At 33.7% G+C, this 17,404-nt stretch overlaps 1 protein-coding gene across 1 annotated transcript in view; it reads left to right on the forward strand.

Annotated features, from left to right (window-relative positions):
* Positions 1-9,127, forward strand: part of NEK7 (NIMA related kinase 7) — a 207,989-nt gene extending 198,862 nt beyond the window's left edge. Inside the window, exon 10 of the mRNA XM_044673749.1 lies at positions 6,078-9,127. Coding sequence (XP_044529684.1) covers positions 6,078-6,188 — 111 coding nt within the window. The 3' untranslated portion in view covers positions 6,189-9,127. The remainder of the gene's footprint in view (positions 1-6,077) is intronic.
* Positions 9,128-17,404: the final 8,277 nt, after the last annotated feature.

The following is a 17,404-nucleotide window of genomic DNA, read 5'->3' on the forward strand; positions in this document are numbered from 1 at the left end:
AGAGAAAAAAAAACATCTTTGCCCTCAGAGAGCTTCAAATCTAATGCAACATGTAAGCATATTTACAAAGCAAGCTATATATGGGATAAATAGAAAATCATTAAAAGAGGAAAAACACTGACATTGGGAGATAATCAAGTAGGCTTCCTATAAAGAGTAGTTTTTATTTGGGACTTAAAGGAATCCAGAGAAGCCACTAGTGGGAGAAGAAAAGGGAAAGAGTTCTAGACACAGGAGACAGCCAGAGAAGATGCCCTAGTTAGGGGCAGCTGGGTGGCTCAGTGGATTGAGAGCCAGGCCTGTGTGACCATGGACAAATCACTTAACCCCTATTGCCTAGCCCTTATTGCTCTTCTGTCTTAGAACCCATATATAGTATTGATTCTAAGGTGGAAGGTAAGGTTTTTTTTTTTTTTTAATGTCCTACTTTTCACACTCTACTTATCTCTAAGAGTTATTCACAAGGCACCCATAGTGGTTTAGGAAACTTGTAGATTTAACTGATAAGATTTTGTACCTGATAGAATTTTAAAGACAGCAGTGAATACCCTATATTCATTCCATAGAATATTACCAAAGTTAAAAAGGCCACTATCCAAGTTATAAATTTCTTGCTCTACAGTCATATGAGAAGTGGCCAACTCTTTGTGATCTCTTATAGGGTTTTCTTAGCAAAGTTACTAGAGACATTTGCCATTTTCTTCTCCACTTGACTATGGCAAACAAGAGTTGTTAAATGAGTCACCCAGGATCACACAGCTAATAAAGTGTCTGAGCCAGAATGGAACTCAGTTATAAATATCTAGGTTCAAAATGTCCCAAATTATTCTTCCCTCCAGGCAAAACCTGCTCCTGAGGCCTTCTTCTGTGTCCCTCTTCTTTCACCCACCCACCTGCCAGGTCAAACTACTCAAGTATCCCAAGCATCCACCACTGCATAGACATGAACAGAGAATGATCTGGCCTAGAATATCTTTCTCCCACCTCAAAGGAGATTAGGCTTTGTGCATTCATTTCCTTAAACAGGTCATTTGATCTCTCTGAATTTCAGTTTCCTCATGAAATAAGGGAATTGACCCATATTAATATTTACAGAGAAAGGGCCTCTCAGAAGCCATCTAGTTCAGTGCAAATCTGGACAGGAATGTTCTATACATATACCAATACATTTAGCTGGAAGATCACCACACCTTTCCCAGGCATCCTGCCACTCACTTATAAATCTGATGTTTTTATGTTTTCCCTTATATCTCTTTACTATACAACCCTTTAATGAGGAAGGTGCTTTGTAAGCCTTAAAATGAGTATTATTTGGAAAAATAAAATTTTATGGCAAACCAGTTTTTACATGTTATTCCTAGTGCTGCACTTTAGGACCAAGTAGGTCAGGTCTGATTCTTTTTTCAAGTGACAGCCCTTGAAATATTTGAAATTTCTTTGTATTTATTTTGTATATTCTTTGAATCTAATTATTTGTGTATATGTTTCCCCTGATAGAATGTAGGCCTCTTGAAGGAAAGGACTCTTTTGCTCTCATCGTTATAGCCTCTACAAGGCCATGAGTATATAATAGGCATTTCAGAAACAATTAATTGAATTGAATTCTTGTGAAGGAGAAAAATAAACTATACAGGACCCTGAGACCCTTTAGGAAACTCAGCCCTTTGAAAGTTGGAACATTCTACCTTAGCATACTGGGAGCTGCCTAGAAGGCCCTTTACTACCCATATAAAGGCACTACTAACTCACAAGAAAACTATCTAAAGAACTCATAATTATTATATCTGAAGTTGTACATGTCTTATTGCCCCTACTCAGCTCATGGACCAGTCCTCTTTCTGTTGTTTATGGACTCTCTCAGGTCTTGCATTTCAGTGTGCCATCTCACTTTTCCCTTTTGCCCTCCCAGCTCAGACTCCCTTCTGATCTCTGTTTTTGACTTAAAGCCATCTGTGACCAAGTTCTACACTCTGCCTCTGAATATATATAATTAATGCCGGATTCAACTCATCTCAGTTTCAGATTATAGTTCAAAGAGGTCTTTTGTGGCCTAGTCAGCATACTTAGCCACCAAATATAATTTTGTTTGTATGTGAATTTATCTTCCAAGTTTTGAGTAACTTATATTCAACCTTTTGGAACATACTGTTTATAAATCAGGTACTCTAAATTTCCTTTAGAAAAGAATTACATATAAAGTAAGTCAGTCTTAGACCCCAGATATTAGAATTTGCTTACTGAAATACTCAAAACATTTAATTTATAATATACTTGTTCTTTAAAATGGTCCTACAACAGGAAGAGCATAAAGAGATAATTATGATGTCTTCAGGGTATGAATTTCTCTTTTTGTCTTTTATTTTTTAACCTGGATGTCTCATTGGGGATATTGTTAATCCCTTATTAAAGATTGAACTAAAGCAGGGATTTCAATGAGGAAGTATAAATTATTTTCCAGATGCAATAGATGGTTAGAAAATAGTAGGTTTACCACTTCCATGTGGAGAATGAATTTAGATAAGTAGTCTGGTAGAGGAAGTATTGGACTTAGAGTATGAGGACCTAATTTTACTTCTTATTATCTTTGTGTCTTTGGGCAAAGCACTTATCAACTCTGGGCCTTTAGTTCTCATTTCTTAAGATGAAGTAGATTATACTAGATAATTGTAAATAGTTTAAAAGTTGATGGGACCTTTGACATTATTTAGTCAATGTAATGTATATACGAAATAGATTCACAAATATAATAATTTGGTTTTGTTTGGGAGTTTGTTTTTTAGTTAAACAATAAAAAGGGAAAAAACTCAAACTAAACAACATTAAAAAAAGAAGTGCAACTCTAAATCTATTGAAGCAAAAGACTGAAGAGGAAAAGACTGTCAATAGAAACTGTAAAGCTAGAAGAAAAATTTGTACTTAGATGTTTTGCTGAGATTGGGGAGATGAATCCTTTGACTGAAATATGGCTCTGGATTGGTGTACTTTATTCAAAAGAAATAGCAGTAAAGAAAAGGGCAGGATCTTAAGAAACTATCCTCATTTGAAATTTAAGAACTAGGAGGGAAAAATATGATGGAGGTCTTTGGTTGAGAATATCTGTTGAGAGAAATAAAAGTAGTTTTGTCATCAGGGTTTACAATAGACCCTCTGGAAATAGGTGAAAGTTTGGGAAGTAGATAACAGTTGTGACAAAGACATTGGTAATGATAAAGAACCTCAGTTATCCAGATCTAATTGTGCCATCTCTCTCTCTGCCAAAAGAATAGCAGCTAATAAATTCTCAATTTGCCCCAATACCTTAATTTCATCCTTCAAAAGTAGGGAAACCAACAAAGGAAAATTCTATTCTGGATTTTATTCTCACCAAGAACTGGTAGCTAGGTATTGATGTGTTACCTACCTTAGGGGGAACAGTGATCACAGGCCATGCAGCCTAGATTTGAAGAAAGCACATTTCAAAGGGAGTAAGATAGGTCAGATCTCATGGATTAAAATTATACAGGGAATAGAAAACTCAAGAATGAATTTCTGATGATACAAAGGGAAATAATTCTGATGAGGAAAAGCCAAAGAGCTTACTTAGAATTTCTTTTTTAAAGAAATATGCAAATGTTGGAAGTAAAGGCAGATAAGAGAGAATGAATATAAACCATATCACAGTAATTTAAAATAGTATCAGAAATGCTAAAAGTAAGAACAAAGTACATAAAGGTAAGAAAAATAAAAGGGGTGGGTTTGGGTGAGTTTAGGGGGGCACTATATTAGGGGAAAGAGGAGGGTCAAAGAAACATCAAAGATTGTAGCTTGGTTTGGTTGGATATTGATAACTAATAAGAGAAAGGTTTTATTGTCCAATGCTTATTCTGCTTTTTTTCTTAATCAAGTAGAATGACATTTTCCTTGAAAAGGACAGAATAAAAATGGCAAATTGAGAACTGATGTTCACTATAAAGTAATTAATTAAAAGAACATGTTAGAGGCCTAGAGACAGGAGGTCCTAGGTTCAAATCCGGCCTCAGCCACTTCCCAGCTGTGTGACCCTGGGCAAGTCACTTGACCCCCATTGCCCACCCTTACCAATCTTTCACCTATGAGACAATACACCGAAGTACAAGGGTTTAAAAATTAAAAAAAAAAAAAAAAAAAGAACATGTTAGTTCTTATGAATTCAAGTCTGCTGTGCAGGTGAATTTTGTCTTCAGATATTGAAGAAAACTGATTGGATATGATTGCTGAGCTCCTATCAGTGATGTTTGAAAGTCCATGGAGGAGATAGGGGAAGGTATCTGAGGACTAGAGATAGACAAATGATCATATGATATCATAATAACAGTATTAAGAATATATGATAACAATAATAGCTAGCACTTATTTATTAGTTTATAACTATTATCTGATTTTACAGAAACCCTGGGAGGCTTAGGTTTTGCAGTTGAGAAAACAGAAGTTAAGTGACTTGCCCAGGTTCACACAACTAGCAGTGTCCAAAATTGGATTTCAACTCAGATCTTCCTGATTCCAGGCCCAGTGCTCTATCTACTAAGCCACCTAGCTACCCTTTCAGAAAGAGATAGACACTAGAATCTGCAAACTAAATATTGATTTCTTTGACCTGGATTTTTGACAGAGTTCTAGAATGGGATATTAAAGAGATGATTAATAAACATCTAGAAAACCGAATCATCACAGAGGATCAGCATGACTTTAGCAAGAATATATCATGGCAATCTAACCATATTTTCTTTTTTCAATAACAATCATATTAAACAAGTAGGTCAGGGGAATTATGTAAATGCAGTTTAACTAAGATTTCAGCAAAACATTTAATAAATTATGCTGTTCTTGTGAAACTTAATAGAGTTAAATATATTCATGTTTGGACTCAGAAATAAGCTTTACAATTACAAAACATGATTAAAGAACTATTTGAAAAAATACTGAGGATTATAGTGGACCATAAACTCAATATGATTCAACAGTATGACATAACAGCCAAAAAAAGCAAAGGACTGTACTAAGAAATGCATAGCTTACAGAAATAATAAGGAGGTGATATTCATACAGTTCTACTCTGCCCTGATCTGATCACATGTGGAGTGTCACATTTAGTTTTAAGAAAAGAAATGGAAAAGATGAAGAATATTCAGAGGAAATCAACCTGTGCAGTGAAGGACCTTGAGTTGGTGCCCTAAGAGAAACATTTGAAAAAATTAGTGATATTTATTTAGTCTGTAGAAAAGGCCCAGAAGGGGTAAATTTAAGTTTTTCATGAATGCTTAGCAGTGAAGGCTATCCAATAGTGAAATAAAGGCTGTCTGAGACCTCATTGGAGGTCATTAGGCAAAGCTTAGATGACTACTTGTTTGTTGGTTTGTTATAGTGGGGATTCATGTGTGTGTGTGTGTGTGTGTGTGTGTGTGTGTGTGTGTGTGCACACGCGCATGCTTTGCCACGGTTCCTTCCAATTCTAAAATTCCTTAAGAAGTTAGTGCCAGAGTTGTCAACTAAATTTCTATGAGTTCTGTTGCTATTTGATATTACCTTACTTTATGTAGTGGAAATCATTGTGTATTTTTCCTTTTGGTTCTGAGCTTATTAACATTTGTGTTATACAGGAATTTGGTCATATGTTCTAATAAATCTTGTATAGTTTTTAATCCAAATTAATGTTTGAATGTCAAGAGAAAGGTACTTGAAAATCTAAAGAATCTAAAGTTTATAGTCATTATGTCCTAAGTATCAAACTTCTTTAAGAAATGTCTATCAGTAGAGACATCTAGTCTATATACTTAAAGCTTCAGATTTAGGCACCTTGCATTTCTTAGACATTTTTTCAGAAAAATACATATTTTACATGTTTGTACATTTTTTGTTATTTATAAAAATATAAATGCCATTGAATGAAACCTTAGGATTTTATATATCTAATCAAATGTTTGTCTTTAGTCACAGTGCATTTAAAAAATGAAACTGTAAGTATACATATACATAGTTTCTCACAGTAAGCATTTCACCACTATAGTATTGGTGTCTAATGTGTTTTGAGTTTTAAGATTTGTTTGTTTGTTTTTTTTCAGCTACGGCAATTAGTAAATATGTGCATCAACCCAGATCCAGAGAAGCGACCAGATATAACCTATGTTTATGATGTAGCAAAACGGATGCATGCATGTACTGCAAGCAGCTAAACACATGGCAGATCATGAAGAAGAGAACCAGAAATTTTTCAAGTATTTTTGTGCAGATCATACCTCCCCTATATTGTCTGTATGCTAAGTTTAGTTTTTCATAGCTGACTGGTGTGTTCTGAATCCTTAACCAATTTTCATTTCAGCTTCATTTTGTACCAATTTGTACCAAATATTTCCTTATGTATACAAAAAAAAACATTTGGGGAATGAGGACATTTTTAATATTAGAACTTAGAAAGAAATAGAACTTTCTAATTTGGAATTGTTAAATGTTTTCAAAACAGTTTTGATTTTTCCTGCAGATAAAATTGTGTTCAGATATGCATCAAGTGCCAAAATTCTGATGGTGGAGCTTGGCGCATGTCATATTAGACTTATTACCCAAGGCAAAATCTCTAAGCGTGTTTCATCATTCATGGATACTTTGGCTAAGCACAATTGTGAACTTTTAAATAATTGTATAATTTTTAAAAGTTGGAGGTATATGTTATAGTTTTTAATGTATTGCCGTTTTGAAATTAACTTCTCTGATTGTAGACATAAAACTGTTTGAACATTTGTAATTTCTCAGCTTATGTGTGAAAAAATGTATATCTGAAATGTGAAAGTTTTGGGGGGGTGGGATGTAAGTTGGACACTGCTGAGTTTATGTAATTCTATCTTTTCCTTTCCTTAAAATGGCATAAATGGATCCATAAAAAAATGGTTAAGGATTTGTTTGGCTGGTGTGATACCCATTTTAAAATTTGCACGTTGCCCAAGGCTTTCTGTGTGTTTTTATTGTTGTTTGTACATTTTAAAACATATTTCTTTGAATGACTTTGCAGTACTATATTTGAATTCCTTTATCAATTTTAAATGCATTTAATTCATTAACCCAATGACAAAATATAACTGTGCACTATAATGTAAGCATATGTTTTTATTCCTATATTTCCTGATTTGTAAGATCTGTCCCTTTCAGAAATATTTTTTATATTCTCCAACAGTTGCTTTCTTATTTATATTTTTAAAGTTCATTTTATTCATTAATGTTTCAATTGTGCAGAGAACATGCTGATGATACCCTTTTTAAGTACGTTCAGTTTACCAGTAATTTTCTTGAATTGAATAGCAAGTTCAGTATATGTTCTTTTACTTTTTAAGATATTGGTCATTGTGTATACATAAATGATTATTTTGTTTTCATGGAGAGGAAGAAAGGACACATTTTGTAATGCACCTGTGGATGTTGATGCAAAAAGCTTCAACTATTTGAATATTGAGATAGTATTTTAGCATATGTTTAAAGATATAAAAGTATTTGTTTACTTCAACCCAAATTTTTATGAGATCATTTTTGATGAGAAGATTCAAGAGAAGTCCTTTGTTCTGTCCATCACATATGAAAATAACACCATTTAAAAGTTTCTTTTAGGTTAAAGAAATCTATTAAAGTATAAATACTGTCTTGGCATGTTTTTGATCTAATGTGCAGTAGACAGTTGTACCCAGTGCCTTGAATAGAATTTTTGAGCCAATGGAAAATGTTAAGTTTAGTCATCACAAAGAAACACAGTGCTACTGTAAAACATTGGAAAAGGTTGTATTGTTAACATTGAAGCTTCGTGTGCAGTAAGGACTAAGGATTAAGGACACTAGAGGACAATCTTGCCCATCATTTTTAATATACTTTCCCTTACAAGGTTGTGAAAATCTTATCCTTGAATTTATAGGCAGGTTTTCAATCAATTTTTAAACTTCAAAATTCATAAAGTATACATGATGTAAAAATGATTTTATCTTTCAAAAAATTAGTCTATGACATTTGGGGTTCTAATAGGTTAATTTTAATGTTGGGGGGAAATTACATGTCTTTTACCCTGAAAGTAAATTCAATTTATTTCTTTTGCCCTGACTATACTTTTAGGCATCTATAGAAATTTATCTGTAGAATTATGAACTGAATCATTTTAGTTGACCATTGATGTCATATTCATTTTAATGTTGCAGTAAAAGTGATTGAGATGAAGTGTTTTCTTGTTGGAACTGGTTGCTCTCCCCTTCCTCCAGTCTTTTAAAAACACATGGGTCTAAAATTCATTAGCTTGACTATCCACTGCATTGTACAGAAAAATTTGGCCATTCTTAATATTATCTGTCTGCTAGAAGACTATATCAGGGAAGAAGGTAATGCTTGAGGAATATCCTTACCACATTTTATATGTTGGAGCTATATGTTTCATAGATTGTATCATTATTTTGACTTAAACGTGCATATTATTTTCTGAAAAAAAACCACTGTTAAAAGTCAAATTTTAATTTTCAAAAGTATCATTTCGAAGAAATTATGAAGATGATTATAAGTTGGTTGGCTTTCTAAATGCAAAATGTTCTCTTTATATTTCGGCTTATGATTAAACTGTTATATTGACTAAACTAAGCAGTTACATTGATTTCAGAAGCAATACAATGAAAGGTACATCTGATTCTAACACTTAAATGTGGTAACAGTTACCAAGACAATAAAAATTTGGCACAAATTTTTTCATACACAGTTTACAAAGAATGAATAAAAAGTGCTCGATAGTGTGATGATTGTCAATTTAGTAAAAATTATTAAAACCATTTCATGAATGCCTTACCATTCTAAATAGTATCTATTACAAAACACCTTGCTGGTATTCATATACTGTAGGTGTTGCTGTCAACATTTACCATTATATTTATTTTATCCAAAAATGTTATTTGCATTAAATGTTTATTCTTTAAAATGAATGTATTATGTTTATAACCTACAAATGCATCACTATTCTGTGCCTCATTTCGGTAGTACTGTAACATTGACTTTTTTTGTGAAATACTTTTATTTTGTTAATGCTTTAAATACACATGCTAAAATTATTCTCTTACTAGCTTGAAGACTATACAATATCCTAATATAAATAAAAATATAAAAAATTAAGAATAACATGGTAAGATTGTGTAGTGATTACTATTCCAAGAATCTTTCATCTTTTTCCTAAATCATGTCTAATTCTCATTTTTTGCATTTGTTGAAACCTAAAATTGATAGTACCCTTGTAACTGATAGCTAAGTGGCACCAAGTTCAACCCAGTTCACTAGAAGTAAATTCAGAGAAGAATTTTTTTTTATTGTACACTTAGTCTTTCTCACTACATCCTTGCCTATTTGATCACAGAAGAACCATAGCCGGTTAGAAAAATGCCTAAACTATATTAGATTTTAAGAGCCTATACTAATCTGATCTTCATCATATAGAAATGTTTTATTGAATGTACTCCATCCATCCCTACCAAGTTGCTCTTTTTTAGTATCTCTCTCAAATGATAAGTGGATGCTAGTACTAAGCCTTGGGACCATCCAGTTTACATAGCACAACCTTCCTCTCATGTGCCATATAGAAGGAGAGGGGAAATATAGCACTTTACTGCCCTGATAATGTCATAGTCGTGTGAAGTATATGTCCTGTCATACCAGATAGCCTTCTTGCTTGCAGAGGATGAGACTCTTACAATTTATGGTATATAACATAAGATATATAAGACTGAGTCATTCATTATTTCTAGCTTTTGTAGCTATGGGAAAGGAAAAGGGAAATGGTAACAAGTAACAATTCAAGAAATCTTTGGTGGCAAAGGCATGTGCAGACATGACTGACATAAAACCAATAAGGTCAGGGCAGTTTAGGTGGTTCAGTGGATGATGTACCAGAACTGGAGGAAGTCCTGGTTTCAAATCTGGCCTCAGACACTTCCAATCTGTTTGACCCTCTGCAAGTCAACCCCAATTGCCTAACCTTTATCATTCTTCTATCTTACAACTGATGACACAGAAGGTAAGATTTTATAAAATAAAATTTCAAAAAATGAGATCCAATAAAATTTATTTTTCAGATAAAATAAAATTTTAGTTATATGAAGGAAATAAGATAACCTCTTCAGATTGATTTTGATACTTTTACATTTACAAAGTACCTTATGATCATTTTAATGATTTAATTACTTGCTCCTGTAACAAAATTATCAAAGTAACTATGCAGGAGAAGTGGCATAAAAACAAAGAGATGTGTGTGTGTGTGATAACTTGAAAAGGAAGTAGGTCACTCAGGATGAGAAATGACAGAAAGACACCCTAAGTGATACCCTGGTTCTCTAGTGAGTAAAAGACTTTGAAAATGTTGGAAAGACAGACCATCTTTGGAGGATATATAAAAAACAATTGCAAAGGATGCAAAAACATAAGTAGAAAGTGCCAGAAGGATAAAATAATAGATCCATCAAATTCCAAATATTAACTTAAAACTTTACCTTGTCAGTTTAAGGTTCAATATAAAATATCAACCATAAATAAAATGACAACTGGGCAGTGCAATAGATAGGACACTGACCCTGTAGTATTCCCCTATTGTTGATTTGGACTTTCTATTCCATCAGGGAGTGGAAAGGAGTCAAGTTCTCTGGTGACTAGTCAGATCATATGTACAATATTCTGCTTCCTATTCCCCAGCTTGTCTAAGAGGAGGAAAAGGGTGGGAGTAGGAGGGTATTTCTTTTCATTATTCTCTGGAACCATTATTAGTTCTTCAGTTGCCCAGAATTCAACTTCATTGTAGTGCTTTCAAAAATTATAGTTTAATGGAGCTATCAGATTATTATAGGCTTTCAAAGAAGAGGAAAGTTTCCTTGGACAGTAGTTTAGAACAAATATTTTCCTAGAACAACATAGTTATTTGGACACAGTTGCTTGGAGTGAGGGGGAGAATGGGAAGTAGTGAAACAGTTCATAGCAATTTCAATGTTATCAGCCAAACTTTACCTTGGAACCCTAAAACTTGTGTGCTAAAAATGAATATGAGGAAGAGAGCCTTGGTCAGAGTGTAGTTTTCTAATTGCAACATTTATTCCTAACAATGATATGATAGTACAAGTATTATTATCTCTATTCTATATATAAGACTAAAGTCAGTAGTTAGGTGGCTTACCTTGACACACACAACTATGTAACCTGGACTTGCAATCCAGATCTCCTCTAAATCTTGGGCACTTTCCATTGACTTTCCTTGTGACTTTCTAGGGCATGACTCAAGGAAGCAAGACCCTTTTCTCTTTTAATACCTTGGAGGGGAAGGGGACATTGCTTATACACCCTTGAAATATGAAAAAAAAAGTCATGTTTATTGTTTTAAAATTATAGCCAATCTTTCAAATAAATAATTGTAGCAGAAAGTTATGTGAAAATTCATTTCTTCATTAAGCAACAATTGGAGCAGAATACAAAAGATAATAATTAGCAGCTTTTGCCTAATGACTCATTTCCTTTTTTCCTTAGCTTATCAACAAAGATTTCTTTGTGCTGCAGTATACAGGGTTCATTTTTCTTCCATTTTGCTGCAATGTGTTCATGCTGAGATTTATTAGATAATTTAGTACATTGATGATTCAGAGTGCTTAAAAATGTCATAGGAATGCATCCAAACATAGTGAGAAATAATTTTTGGTGCATTTGGTTGGATGGTATTTATAGAATACAATTTAGTTGCAATTATTTTTATTTGTTTTTCATCTGTCACAGTGAAGAATATGTTTTCAAAGCAGAATTTTCCGTGTTAAACACCACTAAAATGTTTAAAATAAACTAAATAGCAAATCTTTAAGTTGAAAATATCAACCCAAGTCTTTCTTGATTGTAAAGTCAGTTCTCTTATCATTATACCACAGTACCTACATTGCATAAACCATAAGTTAACTCATCCTGAAACATAGGCTTCATTAGGTTTAGGTATATTTTTTTTTTCATAGAATCTTCTGCTGATCAAATTTACTTTACTGTCTGAACTTATCTAGCAAGTTATATTTGACTTATCTTGAATTGCCTGTAAGTTTTATTTCAAAGGCTTTCTGCCTCACCTCTGAATTTAATTAAAGTAGTTCATTGTTGTTGAGCTTGCAAAATCTCTTTTTTATATATATATCAGGATTAGAGAATCATGAGTTTTACGCCTTATAATTTTTCATTGCACTTATTATTTCAATAGATTCTTATAAAATGATCCCATGAGGTAGGTATAGGAGGTATCAACAACCCCCTCCAAAAAAAAGATGAATGTCGCCCTAATTCTCAGAGAATTATGGTAGGATGTGCAATTAAACAATTACTCAAATATTTATTAATTTGCCTACTGTGTACTTAAGGTTTTGCTAGTCAGTGATGGGCAAACTTTGGAGCTTGGTGTGTCAAAATTCGCCAAAAAACCAAGCATAACTCAGGTGGTGTGTTACTTCAAGGAAGAAAAACCATAAATTTGCGATATTTATTTTGTGATATAGTTTAACAAAAATGTATAATTGTAATATATAACTATAATTAATAAACCAAAATAGGTAAATTAATATAGGTAGAATTGTCTTCTCTAGTGAGCAGAGTGTCTACACTACAGCAAATGTTTCATCCTCGGCATATGGCCCCATACTTCATGTCATCAAAAATGGCTACGTGTGTCAGTGCTGACACGTGTGTTATAGGTTTGCCATCACCGTGGTAGGTGCTATAACAGAGGCACACATGAAACCTGTGATAAATTATTTAGTACTTATTTCAATTTAATTGGCCATACAAAGATGAAAGGGATCAGTGTGGACTTGAATAGTTAGAAAAGGCATCATGGAGAAAGTACAATTTCGGTTGGAATTTAAAGGTCAGATTGAATTTATTTTTTTCCTTCAATATTATTTTGCAGTTCAAAGTTCTCTCCCTGCTACCTTCCTATCCCTCACCTATTGCCAAAGCAAAAATAAATAAATAAACAAAGCAAACCCCAATATAAATATGTAAAATTTAAGCAAAATACATTCCCTCATTCATTATGTCCAAATATATAAATGCTATACATGTGTATATATATACATGCATATTACATACATATTTGGGTATCATATAAGTATATATGTATAATTCAATTTGTACTGAGTCTATTACCTAAATCATTGAGAGATGGGTAATGTTTCATCAAGAGTCCTCTAGAATGGTGATTGGTTCATTGTGCTGAAAAGAGATCCTAAGTTTTCCATTTATTTGTCTTTATGGTTTCGCTGTTATTATATAAATAGTTCTCCTGGTTATATTCATTTCACTTGGTATCAATATATACAAATCATCCTAGGTTTCTCTGAAAATATCCTCTCCATCATTTTATTACAACACAATAGTATTCCATCACATTCATATCACATAACTTTTTCAGTCATTCAATTAACAGACAGCCTCTTGGTTTCCAATTCTTTGCCACTATGAAAGAATTTGTGTAAATTGAATGTAGCAAGGAAGGCATTTCAGATAGATAAAATGAGTTCAACAAAATCAGATAAGTATGAACAATGTGAGGAAGTAATACAATCAATCAGCTTGTCTCTCCAGTCAAAACAAAGTGACTGTTGAAACCTGGTTAGGAGGAAGGAGTGGAACTTCCATAAGCAGAGTGGAGATGAGTATGGTGGAGCATTATTGTAAGGAACCTTGAAAACCAAGAAGGAAAGTTTAGATGATCTAGTATTGGGCAATATAGTTTCCTGGTCAGAAGATTGATATTTAGAAATTAAGGAAATTAATCTTGCACTTTGCAAAATAGGTTGGAGAGGTGAGGGATTGAGAATAGGGAGTCTCAATTGCTTTCAGCTAGAATGTAAGCATAGTATTCCAATCAGAGCAAGAAATGGCAAGGTAGTAGCAATAAAAATAGAAAGAAAAGGTTGAATCCCAGTTATCTCAAGAGACTAAATTATAAGATTTGGTGACAGATTGCAGTTAGGCACTAAAGGAAAATTAGATGACTGAGTTTTCTCTCTTGAGAAACTGGAAGTACATTTCTCTTGAAAATAGATTTTTTAGGGGGCAGCTGGGTAGCTCAGTGTATTGAGAGTCAGGCCTAGAGATGGGAGGTCCTAGGTTCAAAGCTGGCCTCAGATACTTCCCAGCTGTGTGACCCTGGGCAAGTCACTTGACCCCTATTGCCCACCTTTACCACTCTTCCACCTATGAACCAATACACAGAAGTTAAGGGTTTCAAAAAAAAAAAAGAAAGAAAATAGATTTGTTGGATAAAGGAACCAACATGAGGGCAAAGATGGATTCAGTATTCATCATGTTGAGTTTGAAGCATATGACCTTAGGCAAGTCACTGTTTGCTTCTCTGGGTCTCTGTTTCTTCATTTGTAAAATTAAGTGTTTGGACTAAGTGACCTTTAAGAGAAAACATTATACATGAGAGGGATAACTACAAGTAGTCAAGGTGTCAAGACAGTCCCTTCCTTAGAATTTATATCCTAATGGGAGAAAACAGTATATAAAAAGGAAGTGGAAGGAGGGTGGAAGAGGTATGGGGATGGCTGAGAAGTGTCATTGGAGTTCTGGTTCTGAACAAGATCAAGCAAAAGCTCACTAAACAGCCCAGTGTGGAGAGGAGTGAATTTTGACCAAAGTAGAGAGAGCCTGGTATGAAAATGGTCAAGAAGATCAAAGTAGAAATGAGCTCTACACAGTTAAAAATACAGGATTAGAACAAAGGTAGAGTCAAAAGCAGAGATGTACACTTGAGTATCATCACCATTGAAGCCTAGAGAATGTATGAACACTGCTGTTGCCGAGTTTTGTTGGAGACAATCATGGAACTGAGTCAACCTTGATAATGCAACATTTTCATGAATCGGAAATCTCAGATATATCCCTATTCTCTCCAACAGCTTTTATCCTGTACAAATCTTTGTCGTGTCCTTCCCTACAGCATTATTATGCTCTCTCTAAGTCTCTGGATATTAAAGCACCAATGAAGCACAAAAATTATTCTGCTTCACCCACTATAAATATACCACATGCCTTCATATGTATTTTTCTTGATACTCAAGAATTCTTTTGCTCTACCCATATGGACTTCCTTGACTTACTCCTCAAAACCCCATTCTTCCCCTCCGCTTACAGCAGTCTTAGCAAATATTGAGTCTACCCACTCAGTTCCATTGCTTTTTTCCATTCCTCAAAACTTTACAGTATTATCAGTCTCTATTTCCTCCAGTACCCTTAAGTCATAGATGAAGTACCCCTACTTATTAAGTTTAACTCTTTACTTGAGTCATTCTTTCTCTCCTATATCTTAATTCTGTCCCCATTTCTTCATCCTTAAAAAATTCTTTCCTTAACTTTTCTACATCATTCAGCTCTTATCCCTTTACTTCTCATCTCTTCACTGGTAACTTTCTTGGAAAAGATATATATATATATAAATATATATATATATCCTTCCTACCCAAGCTTCTTACAGTTGAGCATCTGCCTCCCAAAAGGATATTAAAAGTAGGAAATTCCTTTAGTACCCAGGGCTTTTTTATCATGAAACATATGTCTTTCATGTTATTCCACTTCTCCCATTGGTGAATTCTTCCTTGATTCTCCATTTTAGGAAGGGAATCCCCAGCCAACTTTCATTCTCCTGGCTCCTGTCTCTGGAAGTTGGAGGGAGGGAGAGACAGAGACAGATAGTTCCAACAAATTTACAGAGTTCAAGTCTCCTGTCAGTATAGTGTCATATGCCTAATGGCAGTTATATATTTTGCTTAAACTCCTCACTTAACTCCTTAGAGAATTTGTATTATACTCTTTTGTAGTGTCCTTATGAAATTATTGTTTCTGTTTTTATCTTGGTTAATCCTCATGAAAATATTTACCACCATATATTTTTTAAACCCTTAACTTCTGTGTATTGACTTATAGGTGGAAGAGTGGTAAGGGTAGGCAATGGGGGTCAAGTGACTTGCCCAGGCTCACACAGCTGGGAAGTGTCTGAGGCTGGATTTGAACCTAGCACCTCCCGTCTCTAGGCCTGGCTCTCAATCCACTGAGCTACCCAGCTGCCCCCTCACCATATATTTTTTAATTCACAGTTCCTTATATTTTCTTATCTAAGAATATATTCTTAATGTACAATGCTAATCCATATTCCCCTTTCCTATTCTTTTCATTTTAATAAGGTCTGTCTTTCCAGAGCCAAATTGCACTCATAAGAACTATCCCATCAATTTTCAGAGACACATCTGAGGTCAAATTTACCTCCTTGCTTCTTTTAGACCTCTAGTCCTTTATTGCTATTGTTATTTAAATACAATATTAAATGATATTGCTGGTAATGGGCAACCTTGTTTCATTCCTGATCTTATAGGGAAGGCTTCTTCCTCATTACATCCTCATTACAAATAGTTTGCTGATGATTTTAGGTATACATTTTTATTTTTCCAAGGAAAAGTCCATTTATAACTATGTTTTAAAGTGTTTTAATTTTTATTTATTTTTTAAACCCTTATCTTCTGTCTTAAAAATGGATACTAAGCAGTAAGGGCTACACAATTGGGATTGTGACTTGCCTGGCATCAATCAGGTAGGAAATGACTGAGCATGGATTGAACCCAGGACTTCCCATCTCTAGGCCTGGATCTCTATCCACTGAGTCACTTTTGAAATGTCTTTAATAAGAATAAGTATTATATTTTGTCAAAAGCTTTTTCTGCATCTATTGATATAATCATATGATTTTTGTTGATATAATAAATCACATTAATAGTTTTCCTTATATTAAATCATCTCTGCATATCTGCATATCTGACACAAATCTAGTTTGATTAAAATGTATAATGTTTGTAATATATTATTCCTCTCAAACACCTATCATTTTGCCCTTTCTTCATTTTAGTCAATCTGATAGGCATGAGATAATATCTCAGAATTGCTCTGATTTGAATTTCTCCAATAATGATTTAGAGTACTTTTCCCATATCTATATCTATATCTATCTATATACAAATATATGATAGAGAAAGATGTGTGTGTGTGAGAGAGAGAGAGATTGTTCATATCTTTTGACCATTTTCCATTTTGGAAATGGCTCATTCGAGTAAATCTGATGAAGTTCTCTATTTTAGATATGCGACTGCTATCTAAGAAACTGCACAAATGTTTTTTCCCATCTTATTGCTTTCCTTCTAATCTTAGTTACATTAATTTTATTTGTACAAAATTTTCAATTTAATGTATTCAAAACTATTCATTTTACACCTCGCATTGCTTCCTATCTCTTGTTTATTCATAAATTCTTCCCCTATCCATTAATCTGATAGGTAATATAGTTGCTGTTCTTCTAATTTGCTTTTGATATCTCCCTTTTTGCCTA

The sequence above is a fragment of the Gracilinanus agilis genome, chromosome 4, assembly GCF_016433145.1.
Source record: "Gracilinanus agilis isolate LMUSP501 chromosome 4, AgileGrace, whole genome shotgun sequence".
Lineage (NCBI taxonomy): Eukaryota > Metazoa > Chordata > Mammalia > Didelphimorphia > Didelphidae > Gracilinanus > Gracilinanus agilis.